General features: G+C 37.0%; 1 protein-coding gene across 4 annotated transcripts in view; it reads left to right on the forward strand.

The window, feature by feature from the left end:
• The window catches only part of Frmd3 (FERM domain containing 3), a 174383-nt gene that overhangs the window by 54919 nt on the left and 100447 nt on the right, over positions 1-19017 (forward strand). For 3 of the 4 annotated variants that reach the window (XM_021200071.1, XM_021200070.2, XM_029540286.1), the window contains exon 3: positions 14828-14870. In XM_021200071.1, the coding sequence (XP_021055730.1) occupies positions 14828-14870 (43 nt within the window). Of the gene's footprint in view, positions 1-9252; positions 9340-14827; positions 14871-19017 lie in introns of those variants that run through there. The other variant, XM_029540287.1, reaches the window with a different exon arrangement.

Here is a 19017-nt window from a genome sequence, read left to right on the forward strand (position 1 = left end):
AAACTGGAAAACCTGGATGAAATGGACAAATTCCTAGACAGATACCAGGTACCAAAGTTAAATCAGGGAATATTTAGGGGCTATGAGTACTAGTTGTGCCCAACCAAGTAGAATGTCCTGGACCAGGGTCAAATTAAGTTTATCCCAATGTATAGTTTCTAAGTTGTAATAATCACAGATAATTCTTTTACAAGATATTATATTTATATTATGAGTTTAATTTATTATTGTATACTGAGTTATTGACTCTAAAGTAGGAGCTATAATGAAATTATGTTTTCACAAGTTATATTTTAAAACAATATGACTATTTATTGATATATTATCAAATTTTGGCTGACTTTATACTAGAGATACCCACTCCTATCTTACTAAGGTGAATTACAAGGATATAGGGATGTATACAGTATTCTGAGCACTGTAGGGAGCCAAATAAAAATTGAATACAGAGTTGATGAATATTTAAATGGGGGGTTGTGCTTTTTTAGCTTTCACACCACCTCCTTCATTTTGTACATTTTTTCCTTAATTACCTTTCCTTTTTAAGTTATCCGAGACTCTATAGCTGCAAAGGTAAAAACTGCCACACCAAAGCAGTTAAGATTGTTCTGTGGAGCACTTCCAAACAAATGCACAGTAAGTAGCTTCTCATTTGTTCTTGTTTTACGTTGCTCTCATACGTTTTACAGAAATGACTGCAATACTTTTTACTTGTAGGAAAACAATAGGATATTCTCTATTGCTTTACCATCCACAACTCTGTTAAGGCCCTATTCACTCAGATAGTCTTGCCTTTGCAGCAGAAAGCAAAGTGCCCATAAATGGCATAATTTATGTATATAGCACCGGGATTTAGTTGCTTTGGACTTTGCCCTGGTGAAAACGAGAATTGGGTAATGGTTTTCAGGGCCATCATGGTAACTGTTTAGACACTTGGATCCTGTTAATATTAAGGGGAAAGATTCATGGATTGTTGAATATATGTCTTTGGGTTGTACATTTTTCTACCTTACAGCACTAAGATGCTTGAGAAAGATAAGAGATGGGACTGTGACTTATTCTGTAATCATGAGCTAAATCCATGTCAACAGAAACCAAACATTTGAGGATAAATATGTGTTATAATATTTACTTTCAGAGCCATTTTTAAAATTGTTTGTTTCAGCAATTACCAAATGAAAAATCACACTGCTTATATTTAGTTGCCCCTTTGCGTACCATCTTCCCTCCCAGTAGTCCAGATTAAAATGCTAAATAAGTGGAGAAATGACCCTGTTATGTACAATTGGTGTCAAAAGTTATAAAGAAAGAAATATAGAAGGATTTGGTGACACACGTATACTTCAGGGTCAGAGTGTGGACTGCAGTAGTAAAGGACTCTACACTCAATCTCCTACTCCCAATCCTGCATCCCTTCCTTCTGTCAGTGCAGGTCAGAAAATTACAATGTAGACAGTTTGGGGATTCTATCTGTATTTTCTTTATTCAGTTCTCTTCTATTTTTCTTCTATTTATTTAATCTGCTGTCAAAATGAATGTGTTCTAAGAAAAGGTTTATGATATTTTCAGGTTTGATTTTGTTGATTCTAAAATATCTTTTATATTTGGACCTCTCACCAGGGCTTCCTTATGTGGCCTTAAAAGAAGGAAGTAACGTAATTTCTTAATATCATAATATTGGGCAAAATCCTCTCTTTTATTTCACAGGGGAGCTGAGGAATCAGAGATCATGCAAAGGTATTTATATTCCTGCAAAAAGTCAATCGCTATTTTAAAAGTGAAAACTGGCTTGCAGAAAGTAGGGTGAACTATAGAGGTTGTTTTACAGTAGATTCCAATAAACTAAGGAGGAACTTCCCTAAGAAGAGAAACACTATTGTCTTAGTTGGATATCTGTTATGATGCAAACACTATTATTAAAAGCCACCTAGTGTGGAGTTTGTTTTAACTTATACTTGTGGTCCATCATGAACCAAATTCAGGGCAGGAACTCAAGGCAGTAACTTGGAGGCATGAACTAATGCAGAAGCCATGGAAGAGCACTGCTTACTGGCTTCCTGTCTAGGTTTATGTTCAGCTACATGACTACCTTTGCGGACCCCTTACCCAAAAATGTCAGTGTTCACAATATGTGGGCCCTCCTACATCACTCATTAATAAAGAAATGCCATATAGACTTGCCTACAGGCCAATCTGATGGAAGCGTTTTATCATTTGAGGATCCCCTTCACAGGTAACTCTACCTAGTGTCAATGAGGACAGCTGCTTAACTCTGATCTTATCTGTGGCTGATTCTCCCCTAGTACTTTCAAGTAACACTAATCAATAATCCTCTGTTTCCCCATGCTCCCTCAGTTCATCCTGTAAACCAGTAGAGGGAATTTAGCTTCTGTGAATTTTGTAGCTTTTATTCTGTAAGAGAATTAAAGAAATGAAGTGTCCATCAAGACTTAAATTCACCAGCCATGAATTCACATAAATCTGCAGCTGTTTCTGCCTTTCTTTTTAGTTATAAAACACAATTATTTATTTTTAAAACCAAAGTGTGATAAATTCCAGATAGCAAATGAACTTAAACAAAATAGGAAAAGTATTTTGGCCCCTCTAACTTTCAAGCAGATCACATAATGTAATATACTTTTACACATCTAGACCTCTAGTGGAAATAGAAGTTGCTGACATTATTGGCCAGCTCTTACCTCGATTGGAAAGAACAAGCAAAGTAAGGAAACAAAAGAAGTGAATGGAGAGGAAAGTGGCTGAAAGCTGCCTGGCAAATGCATAAGTAATGCCCTTAGGTGGAAGAGAATGAAAAGTGAGACAGGAAGGAGAAAAGGATCAATAACAAATGGAGTCACTGAAAGCTAACACTGTATGAGTCAAGGAGAAAGACTGTGACCCTGAGTGCTGAGCTGAGCTTCATATTTTCTATTATGAGGAAAATTCTTCATGCAGAGTAAAAATCACATGAAATTCACTTTCATCCTCTAGGTAGACCTTAATTTTCTCCTTTTTACATCTTATTTTTTTTTTAAAGATTTATTTATTTATTATATGTAAGTACACTGTAGCTGTCTTCAGACACTCCAGAAGAGGGCGTCAGATCTTGTTACAGATGGTTGTGAGCCACCATGTGGTTGCTGGGATTTGAACTCCGGACCTTCGGAAGAGCAGTCGGGTGCTCTTACCCACTGAGCCATCTCACCAGCCCCTACATCTTATTTTTAATTTTTCTCAATGTATCGTTCTCTTATTGTCTTAGTCATTATATCATTGTTTTCTATAGGATGAAGAACATTTCCATATAAGTAAGACAAATCTAAACAATATACCACTTACATACTAACAATATAGTTGCACTTTGAAACATTTTTCACATATGTTTCAAGAAAAACACTAAATTAATTTCATTCTAAATAAGGACAATTATTTCATAATGGCAGGTTTGTACCTCCTGGGTATGCTCAGGATCTTAACAAACACCATCAAGTTCTCTGTATGTTTCATGCATAATTTTGGATATTATCTGTCTTTGATCACAACATGTAAGCTAACTTGGTAAAGGAAAGTGATAACAAAAAGATAACTAATGCTAGTACTATAAACTCTCTGGAATAGTGGCTGTGGTATTGACATGTTTATTATGGCTATATTCCCTCGGGTTGCTAACAGCTGCTACAGTTATAAATTTTTCAGCTTACTTTTTCATCCTGAACTATTTCTAAAATCTTTCTATATGTTAGACATAAGATTTTATCTCATATCAACATTCTTTTTGAATCATCCAGAATATTAGCAAATTACAACTTATTTACCTATTTTCCTAATGATTGCCTTTGCTGTTATTTGTAACTTTTTATTATTTCATATAAAACTGCAATGAAAATCCTTGCTATGTGGACACATGCTCCACTCTATTCAGTGCAGCCTTATTTATAATAGCCAGGAGCTGGAAAGAACCCAGATGTCCTTCAACAGAGGAATGGATACAGAAAATGTGGTATGCTTGCACAATGCAATACTACTCAGCTATTAAAAGCAATGACTTCGAGGATCGAGGTGAGGAGGACACAACATCTGTTCCAATATCACTGGGAGTAACTGGGACCAGCGGGATCCAGGAACATAGGAACCCCACTTAACCAGTGGCTTGGGTACTTTCCAGTCTGCACTGGTTTATCTTGGTCTCACACTCCCCAGCCAGTCCCATAACACCCATAGGAAGCCCCACTCCCAGGCTTATTTCTTTGAGAAAACCAACAAGATAGATACACCCTTAGCCATACTAACCAGAGGGCACAGAGACAGTGTCAAGATTAATAAAATCAGAAATGAAAAGGGAGATATAACAATGGAAACATTATAAATACAAAATATCATCAGATCCTACTAGAAAAGTTTATACACAATTAATTGGAAAATCTTGATGGAGTGAACAATTTTCTAGACACATACCAGGTGCTAAAGTTAAAACATGATCAGATAAACCATCTAAACAGTCCTATAAGCCCTAATGAAATGGAAGCAGTCATTAATAGTCTCCCCACCAAAAAAAAAAGCCCAGGACTAGATGGGTTTAGTGGAGAACTCTATCATGACTTTAAAGAAGACCTAATACCAATACTCCTCAAACTATTCCACAAAATAGAAACAGAAGGAACACTACCCAATTCATTCTATAAAGCCACAATTATGCTTATACCTAAACCAAACAAAGATCCAACAAAGAAAGAGTACTTTAGACCAATCTCCCATATGAACACTAATGCAAAAATAATAAAATTCTTGCCAACCAAATTATCATGCAAAATTATCATGCACCACGGTCAAGCAGGCTTCATCCAAGAGAAGCAGGGATGGATCAATATACATAAACCCATCAATGTAATCCACTACAAAAACTAACTCAAAGAAAAAAACCACAGGATTATATTATTAGATGCTGAAAAAGCATTTGACAAAATTCAGCAACTGTTCATGTTAAAAGTCTTGGAAAGATCAGGAATTCAAGGCCCCTACCTAAGCATAGTAAAAGCAATCTACAGCAAACCACTAGCCAACATCAAACTAAATGGAGAGAAACTCAAAGCAATCCCACTAAAATCAGGGACCAGACAAGGCTGCCCACTCTCTCCCTGTCTATTCAGTATAGTACTGGAAGTTCTAGCTAGAGCAATTAGACAACAAAAGGAGACCAAAGGGATACAAATTGGAAAGGAAGAATATCACTACTTGCATATGATATAATCATATACTTAAGTGACCACAAAAAAATTCCACCAGAGAACTCCTAAACCTGATAAACAACTTTACCATAGTGACTGAATATAATAATAACTCAAACAATTCAGTGGTCTTCCTCTACTCAAAGGATAAATAGGCTAAGAAAAAAATTAGGGAAAGTACGCCATTAACAATAGTCACAAATAATATAAAATAACTTTGTGTGACTAACCAAGCAAGTGAAATGTCTATGTCAAGAACGTCAAGTCTCTGAAGAAAGAAATCAAAGAATATCTCAGAAGATGGAAAGATCTCCCGTGCTCATGGATGGGCAGGATTAATATAGTCAAAATGGCCATCTACCAAAAGCAATCTACAGATTCAATGCAATCCCCATCAAAATTCCAAATCAATTCTTCATAGGATTAGAAAGATCAATTTGCAAATTCATTTAGAATAACAAAAAACCCAGGATAGTGAAAACTATCTCAACAATAAAAGAACTTCTGTTGGAATCACCATCCCTGACCTCAAGATGTATTACTGAGCAATAGTGACTAAAAAAAACCAACTGCATGGTATTGGTACAGAAACAGTCAGGAAGATCAATGGAATGGAATTGAAGATCTAGAAATGAGCCCACTCTTTTTCAGTTTTAAACAGGGAGCAGCAGCAGAATCCATGGAAGGGAATGAGGCCTTAAGTTGACTCACTGTTGGAGCCTGGGTTGAGCGAACTTCACTCTGGAGAGCCTGCCCTTGCATTAAATAATATGAAGCTGTGTTTCATTAAATTTTCCTTTATTTAGTGACTCTCTAATATCTTTAGCTCGGAACCCAATAGACTTCATCGCCTCTAGAATGTGAGGGTCTGTTCTGACAGGAACTGGTTCCTCATCAAGATTTGAGAACACTTTCCAGTTATCTTTAAACCATCCTGCCTGCTGCTGTGTCTCTGGACTTTCTCCCTGTGCCTCATTTCTGGGGGGAAACTCTGTTCTGCCCCAGCCCAGGCTTTTTTGTTTGCTGAATGCAGCAACAGCACAGCATCCTGATGGCATCTCCCAACCTCCTTGTCCATCTCTTGATGCCTCTAGGCGAGGCCCTGCTGGGGATGGGCTTATCCTCTGGTAGGGCATTGTGGGAGAGAAGATTCTCTTCTCTCTTCTCATTGTTGATGCTCTGGTCACTTATGCTGGTTGTGAATTCATGAAATTCTTCCGCAAATGGAACTGGAAGATATCATCCTGAGTGAGGCAACCCAATCACAAAAGAACACACATGGAATGCACTCACTGATAAGCAGATAATAGTCCAAAAGCTCAGAATACCCAAGATACAAGTCATAGACCCCATGAAGCTCAAGAAGAAGGAAGACCAATGTGTGAGTGCTTTGGTCCTTCTTAGAAGGGGGAACAAAATACTCACAGAAGCAAATATGGACACAAAGTGTGGAGCAGAGACTGAAGGAAAGACCATCCAGAGACTGCCCCACCTGGGGATCCATCACATAATACAGTCACCAAATTCAGACACTATTGTGGATGCCAAGAAATGCATGCTTTCACATAATACAGTCACCAAATTCAGACACTATTGTGGATGCCGAGAAATGCATGCTTACAGGAGCCTGATATAGCTTTCTCCTGAGTGGCTCTGCCAGAGCTTGGCAAATACAGAGGATGATGCTCACAGCCAACCCTTGGACAGAACATGGGGTCACCAATGGGGTTCCCAATGGAGGAGTTAGAGAAATGACTGAATGTGTTGAAGGGGTTTTCAACCCCAGAGGAAGAACAGCAATATGAACCAACCAGACCCTCCAGTGCTCCCAGGGACATAACCATCAACCAAGGAGTATACATGGAGGAATCCATGGTTCTAGCCGCATATGTAGAGAGGATGGCCTTGTAGGACATCAATAAGAGGAGAGGCCCTCTTGGTCCTGTGAAGGCTCAATGTCCCAGTGCAGAGGAAAGTAAGGGTAGGGAGGCAGGATTGGGTAGGTGGGTGGTTGGGGAAACACTCTCATAGAAGTGGGGAGGGGGGTGGGATAGAGAATTCGGTGTGGAGGGAGGCTGGGAAAGGTGATAACATTTGAAATGTAAATAAAGAAAATATCCAATAAAAATAATAGAAGATCCTTGCTATGTATTTCTTTGTTTACAGGCATGAATTAGAGAATAATGAAATTGGTTAGTCATTGTTTTAACTACTATTAACAGATTGAGTTTAGCCCTCTTTGAAAACATGGTTTCCTGTAATCCTTTGAAAGATGATTATTATGAGGTTATTCTCCCTAAGTCTCTCTACCTTGTGTATCCTTTTGGGAAATGATAGTTGCCCTAAAAAAGTAGATATCGGTCACAGTGTATAAGCAAGTGTAATACACAGAACCTGAAAGGAAAGAAAATAGGAACTGAAAAGAAACTGTGAGGTATGTTTCTTAAAGCAATGAAGAAACCAGCTCATTTAGAATAAATAATTTATTTAGGGCACAGATGGTAAGTACCTTGAAGGCATTCCTTAAATATTTCCTCTCCCTATCCTTGGCATACATAGCCAATCCCAGATGACATTCATTCTCTTTGAATCTTCATCCAGTACTAGCACCAACTTTCACTGTACATGAAAGACAACAGATTCACCAGTTCCCTGAGTAAGAGAGACTTTAGAACAATGGGTTCAAATTCAGGAAGGTAAATCTGATACTTAAAGGATACTAAGCAAAGAGAATGTGGAAAAGTTATTTATATTTCAGTCTGGCAAAATGGGTAGTGGTTATCTTTATGAAACAATAATATGGGCAGGCTTCTGATTGCTCATATTTTTCTCCTGAGCACAATTTTAAATTAATCTGCTTATTTATCCCAAAATGATTTAATCACAATGAAGTCTGTTTATTATTCACTTCCATGCAGCCCACTGAAACATGGTCCCTACCAACTAAATTATGCATACATAATAAAACCAAGGGCCACCACAGCAATTTGGTAGTTTTTTTTTTCTTTTTTTTTTTTTTTCACTACAGCTGCACAGCTTTATAGTAACTTTAAGACCTACTGATCTAGGTCGATTTTTACCTTAGAATTATGGAGTGTGAGATGCAGAGAATATTTTTACACACAGTTACATAGATGCTAGGTTATAATATGAATTATATTTCTGGATGTTTTAATATGTGACAGTAAGGGTTTCAAAAAAACAAACTGATATAATTTTGGTCAGAAGTAAAGAAACTTGCTTTTTTGAAGAAGCTTGCCTATGTGTAAGTGCACGTCCTGTTCTCTTGAAGAATTGTCCCATAATATTGAAAAAGTTGAAAGAATCTTCGTACTGCTTGAGAAAACTTTACAGATCTGATATATTAGATTGGAAACTACTGATTTGACCACTCAGTTTTTCAGTTCCTGAGAAAATAAATATTCATCAAAGAGAGTATTGCTTGTTATGCATACTGATGAGGAGGATGCTAAAGACCTCTCTCTCTCTCTCTCTCTCTCTCTCTCTCTCTCTCTCTCTCTCTCGAATTCCATTGTCATTTAGCTAGGTAACATGAGGCAAATCTTTTCAGATTAAGAGCCACAGATTTCTGAGTAGCAAATAAGTAGCTGCACCCAATATAAGATGATATTCTTGAAGGGCACCTGGTATTCAGTCAATGCTTTTATTTAAATTTATGAGCATGAATTACATTAAACAATAAAGATAATGCAGAGCATAGACCTTTATTGGAAGACAGAAAGTATTATGGGGAGTCCACCAAAAACTGACCACTCAGACACAATTTGTCGAGAGTTGCAAGGCTTTATTCCCAGGCTATCTTGGACTATGCTCAGTAGTTTGGGATCCTGATGAATCCTGACTATTTAGAACAAAGGGCTTTTAAAGACAGAATCCACCTCTTGCTAAATCAGTCGGCAGCTGCACTGGGAGGTTTTGAACAAGCAAGCAGTTTAACCAGCTAAGTTAGCAGGGACATCTTGTTCCCAGATTCCACAGGATTCTTCATCAAGGAGATCAAATTCCAGCTAAACTTCAGTGCCCTCGGCAAGAATACAAGCAAGAGGAACCTCTGCACTGGAACAAAAGGTGGTAGAGTGAAGTGTTAACCTTGGTAAATTTTCTCTGCTTTTTTTTCTTTCTAATACAGTGTGTGCAGGTGCCCATAAAAGGGGCTTCCCTAAACTCAAGATGTTTTTGAAATGGAAACACAACTCTCACCATAGGTTAAAGAAAATATGAATGACCATGACCCAAGAACATAGATTTAGCTTGCTCAAATCCTGTGTTTCAACAGCAAAGAAGTTCGATTGAGTATTTATAGTAACAGAACAAAATAGTCATAAATCAAAACACTTTTCAATACATTAGGAGAAACATCAGAAAGGCTGGGTTATAGCAAAACAGGGAGTACTGTGCTAAACTAATGCACTTCACTTGTAAAGCTTTTTACCTGTTAGTCACTGGATGTTAGATCCATCAATCAAATGTGAAAGGAATAGCCAGTTAGCAGTGGAAAGATGGACCAAGGTTAATTTTAGTTAGGTTTTGGACATACTGTCTCAATCACTAAAGTTCTAACCACTTAATCAGCCTTGTAGAAGGTTTCAGTTTGAAGGTATAGCTTTTTTTCTGAGACTTTCATTCATATCTACGTTGTTGATGCAAAAACCAACAATTCTCATCTTAACAAGAATAAGAAATAGTCTACTCTGAAGCTGTTTTGAGTGACCATGGCCTGGGAACACAAATTTAGGTATCCAAAATTCCTGTTCTAAAGTGGAAGCCGTTTCATGAAAATAACTTCAACCTCCATAGAAGCAGACTGTCCTTTCATTGAAACAATGAAGGGCAATAATCTTTCTGCAGGAATAGAGCTTGAGCCCTCAGGGTGACATCGGGCAGGTTTATGTTAGGGAACTGAGGGTAGAGAAGTTTCAGGTGTTGAGTCTGGGTTGTCTGCAGTTTTTCTGAGAATATATAGGGGTGTAGAGTTCCAGTAGGAGCAGAACTGAGTACTTCTGGGCAAAACAATGTTTATTCCAACATATCCCAACTCCAAATGGATAAAAAGTTGGACTGAAGAAGGTTCAAAACAGGAAATTTTATAAGATGATATTCATTTGGAAATGGGGTTATTGTGTGGAAGATGCTTCCAGCTGAATGAGGGAAAGATCAACTGTTCAAGGGTGGATGGGTTGATGTGATACGTAAAGGTGGTCCTTATGGTGGATAATGTTAATATCCTTCTGGCCTGAAGGACTCTTTGACTCTCTGAGTGATAAAAATTTGTAATTTTTGTTGGAGGAACTTGGTGAAGCAACTGAGAATGTAGGATCAAATAATGAAATTAGCAATTTCATAGCTATTGGGTTCCTGAGTGATCTAAGAGTTTCTCTGTATAACAGCCTTAGAAACTCATTCTGTTGACCAGGCTGGCCTTGAACTCACAGAGATCTGACTGTGTCTGCACTCTGAGTGCTGGTATTAAAGGCTTGCGCCATCACTGCCTAGCTGGATTTTTTTTTTCTTTAGTCAGATCTAGCTTTCTTTCATTTTTCAAGTACCATAGCAACCAAAGAATTCAGTTGGTCCTGATGGATATTAAGCTGAACTGAAATTTCTTTAAGATTTTCTGATAGCTAATGTGACAGAGATGTTAACTGATACAGGGTAGGCTTCAGGGAAGATGATTGTTTCTGAGACCTAAAAAATAAATGTCCAGAAGAGGGAGTGAATTGGGCAGCCTATTAGTCTCCTTTTTGACATGACCAGATATTCTTTTAGAGGTTTCAGGGCACAAATCACTCTTAACTCCTTCTACCTGACAAAAGGGCCATGTAGAGAGCGCAAAAGTTAAAGTGCTTCACAGAAGGTACAATAATAAAACTTAACAGATAGCAAAGATCCAGAATATAAGACAGCAATCTGATGATATGTATTCTTGAAGTGTTTTATGTGAGAAGGATATCTCTATAACATACGAAGGGTAAGATCATTAGGACTACTACAATTACTAGGTCATACTCAAGAAAATAGTTATGATTTGAATATATATATATATATAGATAGATAGATAGATAGATAGATAGATAGATATAGATAGATATAGATAGATATAAACAACTGTTTAATATTTGAGTAGCTGAATATGTCTAAATAAACTTTGATTGACTCAACATAACATTCTAGCCAGTTTTTTGTAATTGTTGATCTTAGAAACTTTGATGACATTTTATATATATATATATATATATATATATATATATATATATATATATATATGTGTGTGTGTGTGTGTGTGTGTGTGTGAATTGTTTTCTTAATATTGTAAGACATAATAGCATTAACAAATGAAATACTATCTGCTGTGATAATATACTCCTTAGGGGATGGTATGATCCCAATGACAAACCAAAGTTTAATTTTATCAAAGTTCCTCCTGGAAAACCAGTGAGTTTTTTAACTTGCTTACAAGGAGTTGGTAAGGAGTTACTGGTAGTAGTGTGGGTGTCCCTGAAACAATTAGACTGAAAACTCTTTACTTTGTATGGTTAAGAATATTTTATAGTCACGTAGATAGCTGTCACTTCTTATTTTAAACTTTTGTCGGTATAAAATTGACTGAGTGGACTATTAAGCTCCCTTTTTTTGTGGAAGAGTATTAACATTTAATGTCTTCTTATGTCAGCATAAATGAAGATATGAAGATTATACTTATGTACCTCAGAAAATAGGACAGAAGCTCTGTACTAGATCTTTGAGAAGGATATTTGTCAGAACCAGAATTCAGATGAGGATCAAGGCATTTTGACCAGAAAACTTTAAGTATGTCTTGTCCTGGGACTTTTGACAATGAGGAGGGGAGCAATGCTTTTACTCTCTTGCCTGCTCTTAAGACCCTTTTCTTCTATGGATTTGACTCATCCAACCTTGATACAAGGGTTTGTTTCTTGTCTTATTGTAACTTGTTATGTTCTTATTTTTTATATCCCTTGGAAGATAGGTCTTTTCTGAATGGAAACAGAGGAAGAGTGAATCTGGGGAAAGGGGAGGTGGTGGTGGAAGGAACTGGAAAGAGTGAAGGGAGGAGAAATTATGGTCAGAATTAATATATGAAAGAAAAACAAATATTATTAAATTCATGTCCTCATGGTAATTGTTCAAATGAAAGATTTAGGACCATTTTCATAAGTTAATTTGGTGCTAAGTTATTATTATTATCATTTTCCATTATTATTATTATTTTAATTAATTTTAGTTTTACTATGAAAAGAAAATGAAGTGGAGCCAAATTAAAACTTTAGTTTATAAGAACACTTATTTATAAGTCAATTTTGTGCTGAGTCCATGATGTGAAACCATAATTACATGTGGTCAATATATATATATATATATATATATATATATATATATATATATATATATATATATATTTAAGACATGTATTAATAAATCAAGACATGAACATTATTTTGTTTGTTCTATTTGTGTTTTCTACAATCTTCATCTGAAAGTGAATCTTAACACGGGTATCTTCGGCACACACATTGTTAGATTGGGCAGAAGCAAAAGTAAAAATGTGAGGAAAAGAGGAAAACTGGAGTTGGGGGACCTCTTACCTCAGAGTCTAATGAGTCTGGAGACACCAGGCAGAAATGGCAATCATTAACTCTCTGCAGAGCCTACTGTAGTGGCTCTTCACTGACAGCATTATGTACCTATTAGGATTTATGAATCTTTGTTTCTTAGACTGGCTCATTTCCTTTTCGGAGTCATAGAATCAAAGGATCAGCCTGACCCAAGACAGAGATTTAGAGACTATTCCACAAAAAACATACTTCGACTCTGAAGTGGGAGGGCCAGTTCCATAGTTAAGGGCTGGCTTCTCAGATTAAACAGCACAAAACAATTTGACAGTAGTGACTGCTCCACTTTGATAGGGAGGGGCCCATCAGCTAGATGAGCATCTGGGAAAAGGTTTGAGGAATTAGGTTTAGAACTTTACACTGGTAAAACTGTAGAAATGGTGGAATATAGCAAATAGTCAGAGTGAAGACAGAAAACAAAGACTTGAAAGTGGAACACTTCCCACCTTTTGTCATTCTGTCACACAAAGTTGCCTGAGTCAGTGAGACTCTGAAACGAGAAAGTATTGTCCAAGACTTCAGTACAGTAACATCTTGAGGTTTGTTTTCAGACAACCCAAAATGTTTGAGAATGAAGATCTTAGACCTCATTGTGGGCAAGATAACCATTCCAAGAATAAGATATCACCTATAACCAGAAAGTGACTGCAAATGAATGGCTAAGGGCTGGAATGGGAATTCACAGAGTAGACAAAGCCAAATGTGGGGATCTGGAAGAACCCCTGAGGTTCAAAATTCTAGTTACCTGGCAGGCAAAGCCAGAGGAACATATAGGCCCAGATATGGTGTCTGTCCAGAGCACCCTTATACTGAACCTGAACCTTACCTTGTTGTTTGGATGTGGGATGGATTCAGTGTGGTCAGAGTATAAAAAGCTTCTACTCTGTAGATGAGAGGGACAACAGAATTAGATCAATAGTGGAAAGGAAGAAAAGGAGACAGAAACCGAGTTTAGCCTTTGAATCAATAGTTTCCCAAACCTGAAAATTATTACGACATTGGAATTTGGAGTGTTCACATAGGAATGGCTCCATTGGGATCTTAGCCCATAGTGGGTTTGTAGTGCTGAGGAGAAGGGGGTAAGAGGGAGGGAGAAAGAAAGCAGTCAGCTGGGGAGGAGTCATTGAAACCCCTCATTGTTTCCCAAAATGTTAGATTGGGATGGACTGTGACAACTGGAAAGGAATGAGAGCACAAGTCTGACATCAACAGAAGCCGTCTGTCCTTTAACTAGGACAACAAAGGGCAGCAACCACTGGGCTCAAATGGAGATTAAGCCCTCAAGACATCTTTGAAACAGTCTTATATGAGGGAGTTGAGGGTATGAAACTTGTATGTTAACTGTAGGCTGTTTATTATTAATTGTTTGAGAATATTTAGGGGCTATGAGTTCTAGTTGTGCCCAACCAAGTAGAATGTCCTGGACCAGGGTTTGGAGAGTATAGCCTAACATCTCTGGGTCAAATTAAGTTTATCCCAATGTACAGTTTCTAAGTTGTAATTACTAAGGTGGGGTTGGGGGGTTGAACTGTTGATTTCAACAGAAACATCTACAGAAGTTATCAGTCAAATGTCCCTGTCCAGATTCTCTGTCATTCTTAGGTTTTTAGGTCATTAACCCTTCAAAAATATGTCAGAGTCAGGTACAATGAGGAGAGGAAAGCTTTCCTATAGGCCCGAGATGTTATCTGATGGCATTCTTAGCTTTTGGATTGGATAAAGATAGTTGTCAGCCAAGTTAATAGATTCTAAAAGGTTCCTATTATGCACCAGATGTTAGATCAGACACAGAGGTGGGCAAGAAATTGCTGCTCTGGAGGGTTAGAACTAGCCCACTGTAAGGTAATTAGCCTCTGGACTTAGAACATTCCAATCTCCTCACAGACACAGCTTTTATTGCAGGAGTTTCCATTCCTATCACCAATCTTTGTTTTGTTTTTGTTTTCTCCCTAGCACTGGCTTGAGCCTAACAAGTCCATCTTCAAGCAAATGAAATGTAAGTGTCAAGCTATGGTTTTACTTCTGCTACAAAATATTCAAAAATAAATTGTATTTCCTAACAAAGCTGCACATCTCTGCAGATAAGGGTAGTGAGAAATATATGGGTGAACGGCAGCTTCTTTCTTGGAGAACAATGAATCTTCTCCCCTTTCTCTCTGACCTGGGCTCCAATACACTCATAAATTCAACTGTCTACAGTACTTCTCTCTATCTCCCTTGCTTACGCTCGTATTTCTTATTGGAATAGGAACCTTGAAATTGTGTGGTTAAAGGTTAGCCATAAATACTTGCCTCTGTTTTGTAGCAATTGGTAGTACAGTTTGTGGAGTTGTATATAGTCTCAAGTGGGGATGTGAGAGTGGGTGTGTTTGGAAACTGAAATTACACGAACAACTTCACTGGATTGTGCTAATTTTTTTCCTTTTCCCCAACTCAAAAAAAAAAAAAAAAGTAAAATTGTTTTCTTTCTGGTAATTACTTAATTACTTTAAAACCCTGATGTTGTGAACATTACTTTTCTCTAGAATCCTTTGTCACTCACTATAGGCATTGTGAGGAAGGTATTGACTTTTATTCTTAAGGGACATAATTCTTTGTCTTAGTCACCTCTTTCAGAATATATCCAACACACACTTACACACACACACACACACACACACACACACACACACACACACACACAATTTCTAACAGTTACCTCAGAAAAGCCTTCTACTAAAATCTACCCCATCCTGTGCTGGCTGGTTTTTGTTGTTGTTGTTGTTGTTTATTTTCAAATTAACACAAGCTAGGATCATCAGACTGGGCTATAACAAAATCTGTGGGAGATTTTTTTTTTGATGATGATGATGATGATGATGATGAATGATTGATGAGGGAAGACCCAGCTAACTCTGAGTGGTACCACCCTCAGGAGGTGACCCTAAGGTGTATAAGAAATCAAACCAGGCAAGTTAGAGAGATCAAGCCAGTAAGTAGAGTGCCTCCATGGCCTCTACTTCAGTTTCTACCTCAAGTTCCTGTCCTGATTTCCCTTCAAGTCAGACTATAAGCTGTAAGCTGAAAGAAACCCTTCCCTCCCCAAGTTGCTTTTGATCATGCTGTTTTGTCATAGGAATAGAAATCTAACTAGAGCAAAAAATCAGGACAAGGATCACATGATAATCTTTGAAGACTTAGCCATGTTTTTTTGTTTTTTTTTGTTTGTTTGTTTTTTAGTTTAGTTTTGTTTTTGGTATTTTTTGGGGGGAGGTTGTGTGTAGGATTGTGGAATTGTTTAGAAATTTGAGGCACTGAGAGCTTAGTAGATTGCTGTGGGAACATAGAAGACAATGGTGACAGTAATGCACATGAAGGGAGACATGGTTTGTTAACTTCAGGGGGGGAATCTGAGAGTCTCCTAAAGACTCTACTAATGCTATTCATGTGATATTTTGAACGAAAGCCTGTGGTTTCCAGGTTAGCAAAGGCTGAAGAATCACTTGTGCTTAAGAAAAAGCTAGGGCCACTGATGTGAAATATTTGCTTTACTAGGGTACTGGAGGCTGATTAGACTGAACTGAGAAATTAGCTATGATTAAGAAGCAATCAGAAACATTGAGATGAACTCTAGAGTTTGTTCTCAAGGTCAGCACATAGACTTTTATGTTCCAGATGGTGCATCTCATTCTGGCAGATGATCTGGGTAAGGTGTGAGAATCTCCTTTGTGTTACTAATTTTGGTGGCATGAGAGTTGCCAGACTGAGGGAAAACATGGGGATCAGTTGTGACATGGTAACAGGAGAGGCCATTGGTGAAGGTACAGCTATAGTTGCAATGAAGATTTCATGATTAAAAGAATCATGGAGAGAAGCTGAGGCATGGCACTTTGAGACAGGTCATGGTAAAGGTAGGACACTGGCTGCCATGGAAATCCAGTATTGAAAAGATAAAGGGGAGAAATGGAGGCTTAGAACCATGTGGCAGTCCACAATCTCAGATGAAGGATGAAAAGAGCATTGGGGAATATACAGCTTGTACAGACCTGAGAATATTAATAATGCTAAATTGTAAGATGGCCACTTAAGCACAACAGCAGGTGTGGAGTGGAGACAGCCTGAGCTTACGATCATGTGTGTTTTTTCTGCCAATACCATGTGATTATTTTTAAATTATTATTATAGTTCTATAGTACAACTTGAAATCAGGAATGGCAATACCTCCAGAAGTTCTTTTACAGTACTGGATTGTTTTAGCTACCTGAGTTTTTGGTTTTTCCATAAGAACTTGAGAATTGTCCTTCCAAGTTCTGTAAAGAATTGTGTTGGAATTTTAGTTGGGATTCCACTGAATATGCGGATTGCTTTTAGGAGGATGGCCACTTTCACTGTTAATCCTCCCAAAACATGCGCATAGAAGATCTTTCCATCTTCTGATATTTCTTCAATTTCTTTTTTTCAAAGACTTGGAGTTTTTATTATTCAAGTATTTCACTTGCTCAGTTAGAGTTATCCTAAGATATTTTATATCTTATATTATAATATAAGATATAAATATAAATAAAATATATTTATTTATATAAATAAATATATTATTATTTAAATTAAGATATAAATTATTTAAAATTTTTTAAATTATTTAAATTATTTAAAATAAGATATAAATAAAATATATTATATTTTATATTATTTGAGGCTATTGTGACCGGTGCAGTTTTGTTGATTTTCCCCCCACTCCATTTGTCAATTATATATAAGAGGGCTATTGGCTTGTTTGTTGTTGTTGTTGTTGTTGTTGTTGTTGTTGTTTTAGTTAATCTTGTATCCAGACACTTTGCTGAAAGTGTTTATTCATCAGCTATATGAGTTTCCTAGCAAAATCTTTAGGGTCACTTATGTAGACTATCATATCACCTGCAAATAATACTACTATGACTTCTTTGTTTCATATTTGTAACCTCCTGATCTCTTTCAGTTGTCTTATTGCCCTAACAAAACCACCAATTACTATATTGAATAGATACAGAGAGAGTGGACAGCCTTGTCTTGTTCCTGATTTTAGTGAAATTGCTTTGAGTTTTTCTCCAATTAATTTAACAGTGGGTATAAGCTCACTGTAAATGGCTTTATTATGTTTAGGTATGTATCTTTCACCTGTAATCAGTTCTAAATTTTTATCATGTAGGGGTATTGGATTTTGTCAAAGAATTTTTAGCATCTCATGAGATGATTGTATAGTTTTTCCTTTCGTTTTCTTTATATGGTTAGTTGCACTAACTGATTTTCATATGTTGAACCATCCCTGAATCTCTGGGACAAAGTCTATTTGATCATGCTAGATGATCTTTTTGATGTGTTCTTGGATTTGGTTTGTATTTTATTGAGTATCATTGCAGCAATGTTTCTGAAGAATATTATCTTTGTTGAGTCTTCATGTGGTTTCTCTGGCCTCATAAAATGAGTTGGGTATATCCTTTCAGTTTCTATTTTGTGAAATAATTTTTATCTCTTATTTGAAAATTTGGGTAGAGTTCTTCCACAACCTTCCAGCCCTGGGCTTTTGTTAGCTGGAACACTTTAATGACTGCTTGTATTTCACTAGGTGTTATAGATCTATTTATATTGTTTATCTGATGTTGATTTAACATTGGTAAGTGGCACCTATCAAGAAAATTATCCACTTATTTTAGAATTCCCAAGTTTGTAGAATATAGGATTTTATTTATTTGTTTGTTTGTTTGTTTGTTTACATACCAAATTCTGCTCCCTCCTGATCCCCCCTCACAGAGTTCCTCCACCACTCCCTCCCCTTCACTTCTGAGGGGATGCTATGCAGTAGAATGATGGATCCTGTTTACCTATCCAGTCTGTTAGCCTGTGTTGTGTTATTGGTGAATTGAGTCCATTGATTTTAAGAGATAATTGTTATTCCCTGTTATTTTGTTCTTGAAGGTGATGGTGGTTAGTTGTACTGTGTGTGTGTGTGTGTGTGTGTGTGTGTTTGTGTGTGTGTTTGTGTGTTTATGTGTTTCACTTCTATTAGGTTTTCTGTGAGTTGATTAATTTCTTGTGTTTTCTTGGGTGTAGTTACCTTCCTTGTATTGGAGTTTTCCTTCTACTATCCTCTGCTGGGCTAGATTAGTAGAAAGATAGTGTTTAAATTT

Source organism: Mus pahari, chromosome 6, assembly GCF_900095145.1.
Source record: "Mus pahari chromosome 6, PAHARI_EIJ_v1.1, whole genome shotgun sequence".
Classification (NCBI taxonomy): domain Eukaryota; kingdom Metazoa; phylum Chordata; class Mammalia; order Rodentia; family Muridae; genus Mus; species Mus pahari.